The following is a 6,030-nucleotide window of genomic DNA, read 5'->3' on the forward strand; positions in this document are numbered from 1 at the left end:
AGTTGAACATTTTATAAATTTTTAACTACAAAATAATTATAAAATTATAAATTTGATAAATTTTGTCAAAATTTGAACTTTAAATGCTTATAAAAAATTAGATCGATATATCAGGAGCCTTATATTAAATTTTCACGCTTTTTTACCCAACAAATAAAATTTTATTGATACCTACTTATAGAAAAAAAAACTAAAAATAATTGAAACTGAAAATGTCCGTAAACAGCTCAAAAAGTATCAAATTATTTTCAAAATTTTACCGTGTATAGAAAATGCTAATATAAACGTTTAGAAATTTCATACATATATACAGTTATTTGTTTTAGAGTTACAACAAAAACCAAAATCGATTTTCTCGTAAACAGATTTTGCGTTAAAATTCCCGTTTTTCCTTAATTTTTCTTTTGTTTTTCACGTCGCGTTTGAAAACTACTGAGAAATTTTTACTTTTGACCCCCCTAAACTACCAACTAGATTCACTTTCCTATCAGAAAAGTTACTGTTTTGAAGAAAATCCAAGCACTTTTACTGTCCTAAAAAGTGATAACGGACACACAAAAAAAAAAAAACACACATCATTGTAAAATCAATACATTCATCACTTCGCTCAGAATCTTAAATAAAAATAATTTAGTCCACTATTTAGAATTGTTAGGTCAGTTTTAGTTTTTTTAAAACATTAAAATCATCAATGATAATATATGAAAATCAACCCAGAAAAAGCCAAGGGAGGGGCAACTGAGTGAATATCCAATGTTGTAAAAATTTGAACTTCAAACGCTCATAAAAATATAATGTTCAGGTAAATAGTTTTAATAAAGGTAGACAAACTTATGAAGAATCTTATATTACAATTTTAAACTTTGATTTGAAAAGAAAAATTTTTATGAATTTTTAACGCAAAATAATTTGCACATTTTCGTGATTTTACGCATTTTGTCAAAATTTGAACTTGAAATGCTTATAAAAAAAAATTATGACTGTATTTTTAATATTTTTCAACTGCATTTGTAATAATATATTATAGTAGCCTTCTATTACATTTTCAGTCGAAGTTGCATATATCTACGCGTTCATTTGTTTTAGAATTTAGAGTTACACCATAAACCAAAATTAATTCAATGTTTTGATTTCAGTTTTTCGTTAATTTTTCTTATGTTTTTCACGGTGCTTTTGAAAACTACTGGGAAAATGGTCATTCCCCCCCCCCCCCCCACCAATGTACAAACTAGATTCATTTTCCTTTCAGAAAAGATACTGTTAAAGAAAATTTAAGCATTTTTACCGACCTAAAAGACAAATTAAAAATTAAAAAAATTAAAATAAAATAACACACATCATTGTAAAATTAATAGGTGAGGTCATTGCACCACCCAGAATCTAAAATATGTTAACATCTATATATTATTACAGCAGAAATATAAACATTAAAATATGTATGTATGGCAATTATATAAGAAAAATTTAACCAAGAAAGGACATTAAATAAAAAAATTTTATTAAAAAACCTAAGATAATGATTCTTTAATTTAAAATATCTGTGTATTGAATTTTTTCATTTCTTCTTTAATAGATACTTTTGCATGTGCTATTATATTACTTTTCGTATCAGAAAGCATTTTTTGCATATTTACTTGTAATTGGTTTATCGACATAGTAGTTGTCGTGTTGGATTTATTGGACGGCATATTATATAGAATCGAAAATAACTCAAGTACTTTATATTGTATACTTAAAAAGTAAAAACACTATCTTATAGATTGACTGGTGTAGAAGAGAAAAACCGATCCTAAAACTGATAGGCCATAACGCGTACTATACATCTGTTCACTATTAAAGTCGCCAAGGTAGGATTAGAACTTATTTTAGTATTACATTATATATTTTATACAAACATAAAAGTAATTTTTATAACCTTTCATAAATATTGTTTTAAAATAATTTTTGATGTTTGCTCATTGTAGTTTTTATTGCATATTTTGTAGGAAAATGTAAATCAGTGGAGTTCAATCTTAGGTTTGGATTTGACTATAAACAGTATTGTGTGTGAAAGGCATTTCACACCCCAGGACATACTCCATCCCAACTTATTGGTAAATGGTTTGAATTCAAAATTAAAGATATTAGTGCCTTTTGCTTTGCCAGTACCAATAATGAATGATGTGCCTGAATCGAGAATCTATTGTTCTATACCTGGATGCACAACTAATGCTTTTGAAGATATTTCCTTTTTCACACCACAAAATGTAATTTTTATAATCATTCATAAATATTGTTTTAAAATAATTATTGATGTCCGTTCATTGTTGTTTTTATTGCTTATTTTGTAGGAAGATGTAAATCAGTGGAGCTTAAGTTTAGGTTTGGATTTGACTATAAACAGTATTGTGTGTGAAAGGCATTTCAGACCCCAAGACGTGCTTCAACCTACAGTAATGGTCAATGGTGTTTGTAAAAAGATCAAAGAATTAATACGTTTTTCTTTGCCAATGCCAATGAATGCTGGTTTATCAGCATCTAATGCAACACCATTTATACAAAAATTAGAAACTAACGATGGGCCTGTATTTAGGACAATATATGATGTCATGAAATTCAAAAGAAATAAACCTGATAATCTTTTGTGTACAAAAACAATTAAAAACAATGTACTAGGTATGTAAAATATTCTTATAAAAATTAGTTGATATGTATGTGATCAATTATCCAACATCTATTTTCATTGTATTTTTTAAAAAAATTAATAATAATTTGTTCATACATTTATTTGTTATAATTCTTTGTTTTATAGATAAATCATTAGCCACTATCAATAAAATGTTTTCGTCTAAAAATGAAAATAAAGAGTATACTGCGGTTATAAATGACACACATGAATACAATACAACTTCTGATTTAGATCCAACATTAAAATTAAATACTGTAAAACCAGTTAATTTGTCGATTGTGAAAATTGAGCCTCTTGATGATGATGATTTTCAAATAAAGTTGGAAACAGAACCAGAACTGATACTACCAACATTAGGAACGGAACAAGTTGAATATGATGATTTACTTCCATTACCTTCAATTGATAATTCTTTATCAATTTCATTAAAAAAAACTAAAAAACCTTTCAGCTAATAGTTCGTTGTCCATTACCTTGGAACCAATTAAGAATTTTAAAATAACTACAAATAATAGTTGTCCGTCTGTTAGTTTACTACATTGTCTTCCATCCCCTTCAAGTAGTTCTGTGTATAATATATCACAACAAAGCTTGTTACAGTATAAACAGAAAGCAACTTCAACCTTAAAAATACCAGATAAATTGTCATCTAATACAGTTATTTCTCCAGAATCTATTGATAATCGATGTATATTATTAAAACCTATTTCTCCCACAACTAAATCAAATTCATCTGAATTGCCTGAAATAAAGAAGAATAATGATGAAGATTTTATAGAGAAAGATAACGGATTCATTTATAAAATTTCTAAAATGATTGTACTTCCTAGTGTATTTTGGTACAGTATACATGATGATTCACAAAATTCAACTGTTTTTTCTCAACAAGACAATTTGTATGACACTGTAAAAACCATTAGTTTTTTTAATAGCATTTTGCCAAAAATACAAATATACGGAAAGACATACAAATATGATAAGCCTATTATAACAAAGAATGAATTACAAAATCTTATTGAACAAATAGATAATATTGAAAAATGTTATGGTTTTGATTTAGTTATCCACGACAATTGTGTAGGTTATTATGATAAAAGTACAGAAGATATTATTTCATGTTCTGTCTGTCAAGAGAAATTTCATCTAAAACCAAAATTACTGAAAGTCTTGAACAAAATGTGAGTTTTCTGGATGTTTCTAAGTCCTAACATAAGACACTCATTACTTCAAAAACTATTAATAATTTAAAAAATATTTTTTTTCAATAATTTTAAGTCATTGAGTGACATTTTTATCTTAGTAACAAAATAATATATTATTTAGTATTTTTATCATTATTTTTAAATTGTTAAATTTCTTTATGATAACTATGATCAAATGGTTTTTGGAGTATTTATATATATTAAAATTGAATTTTAATATAACGAGTAGTTTATTTATTTAAGATTAAAACTGAAACAAACTATTCATATTAAAAAATGTCTACAAGAACTCAATTAAAAAATATGTTTATAATAATTGTATAAAATTGTATTATTTATTATTTTAATACAGTGGTACTGATGGTGATAAAGAAAATAAAAAAAGAGGAGGATCTAAACGGAGGAGAGATAGTGTTGCATCAGGAGGATCTGGTGCAATTGATAAAATTGCATCAAAGAAAACTTACTGTTCAGAAAGTTTTTTATTTAAATTTTTACTTAAACAAAACAGTTTCATAGCTAAAACATTTTGTGTTTAGTCAACAAGTAATAAGAAGGGGCCTATATTATCATCCAATCAGAAACTTAGAGTTGTATCCAAAGCAACTATATCTACTAGTGGTGATAATAGTAGCGACAGTGAAATAAAAAAACAAATTTCTGGACAGTTAATGTAATACTTTCTTATTATTATAAATTATTAAAGTTGTAACTTATTTGTTAAACATAATATTAATATGTCAATCAAAGCACTCAATTAAAAAATATGTTTATAGTAATTGAATAAAACTGTATTATTTATTATTTTAATGCAGTGGTACTGATGGTGATAAAGATAGCTCATTTTTAATTAGTTTATAAAACTTAAAAAGTAAAGCTGTATATATTTTACTAAATGTTAAAATACTTCAAGTTTGATCATATTTTTAGATAGCTAATTATTCCCCATTTAAATTCTGGATTGTGTAACTTTATAGTAGTTTGTTCATTTGTTAAATTACCAAATAACATATTTAATCTACTGATTTTGTACAATATTTTTTTTATTTTCAGGAGCAGATCAGGTTCTAGATCTAGCTCAGCTCACCAACTACATAATATTATTATAAATCATTTTTAAAACAATAGATGTGTTAGATTCTGAGCGAAGCGACACCCACTTTCCCACCTTTTTTATATTTATTTGATGTTTTAAACTTTGAAGTAATAATATTTAATAATTGCCTTTCCTATTTAGTATTAAAAATATCTATAGCAATATCCGGATTTGTCTTGTTTAGTAGAATTGACCAATTCTCTAATTTCAAAATAGAATTATGATAAATGTTGTTAATTTGTCGATATATTTTTGTAGATTCAGTTGAGTTGCCATTATGATTGTAGTTGGTTTTTATATTAAAAGATACTATAGTGCCATATTAATCAGGGATTTTATATTTAAGTAGGTACCTATATTATAACATTGAAAATTCTCAATATTAGAGATATGATCAATACAGGTTTAGTTTTTCCACCAGCCATTACATTAAAACAATTGCACGATTTAGTTGAGTCATTGATATCTATATGTTTTATATCACATGCGGACATGCTATTTGCTAATAGTATATAGTATGTAGGGTTAATATAAAATTGCAATAAGTGAGCGATCAAACCAGTATTAAAATTATTTGCACTAGGTACTAATTGATACGTGGTGACTTGTATATCCTTAAGATGGTGACAATCATGTTATCTACCTCCATTATTATTTCAATTGAATTGCAATCAGTTATTACTTTCTTTGAAATTTCTATTATTTTTTTAACTTTTTTTTAATAAATATTTCATTGCTGAAAAGTCATTATTATCCTTTAATTAGGGCTTGCGTTTGAAAGAAAAATTTTGTTTTATGTTATTTACAATTAATATGTTTAAAATTTTTGCATTTATTATTATTTAGAATTAAAATGTGTTGAAAGTGAAGCCAAAAAACGACTAGCTAAGTTTTCTGCATATGCATTAACGGTCCTAAGTAATACACTGTACACTGTGTGGTTTCTTCGGTGATATCACGACTAACGTATACTGATAGGCTGATAGGCGCAATTATAGGAATTTAAAATACTTTGGGAGGTCATCTTCCCCTGTACCAGATTTTAATTTTTTTGATATTTTTAG

The 6,030-nt window shown here is 26.1% G+C and overlaps 1 protein-coding gene across 1 annotated transcript in view; it reads left to right on the top strand.

The window, feature by feature from the left end:
• LOC132935101 (uncharacterized) overlaps positions 1 to 5,482 on the top strand; it is a 29,395-nt gene extending 23,913 nt beyond the window's left edge. Inside the window, 5 exon segments of the mRNA XM_061001564.1 lie at positions 1,986 to 2,246; positions 2,331 to 2,655; positions 2,792 to 3,096; positions 3,098 to 3,804; positions 5,395 to 5,482. Of these exon segments, the coding sequence (XP_060857547.1) occupies positions 1,986 to 2,246; positions 2,331 to 2,655; positions 2,792 to 3,096; positions 3,098 to 3,804; positions 5,395 to 5,482 (1,686 nt within the window).
• Positions 5,483 to 6,030: the final 548 nt, after the last annotated feature.

Source organism: Metopolophium dirhodum, chromosome 1 (assembly GCF_019925205.1).
Source record: "Metopolophium dirhodum isolate CAU chromosome 1, ASM1992520v1, whole genome shotgun sequence".
In the NCBI taxonomy this organism is placed as follows: Eukaryota; Metazoa; Arthropoda; class Insecta; order Hemiptera; family Aphididae; genus Metopolophium; species Metopolophium dirhodum.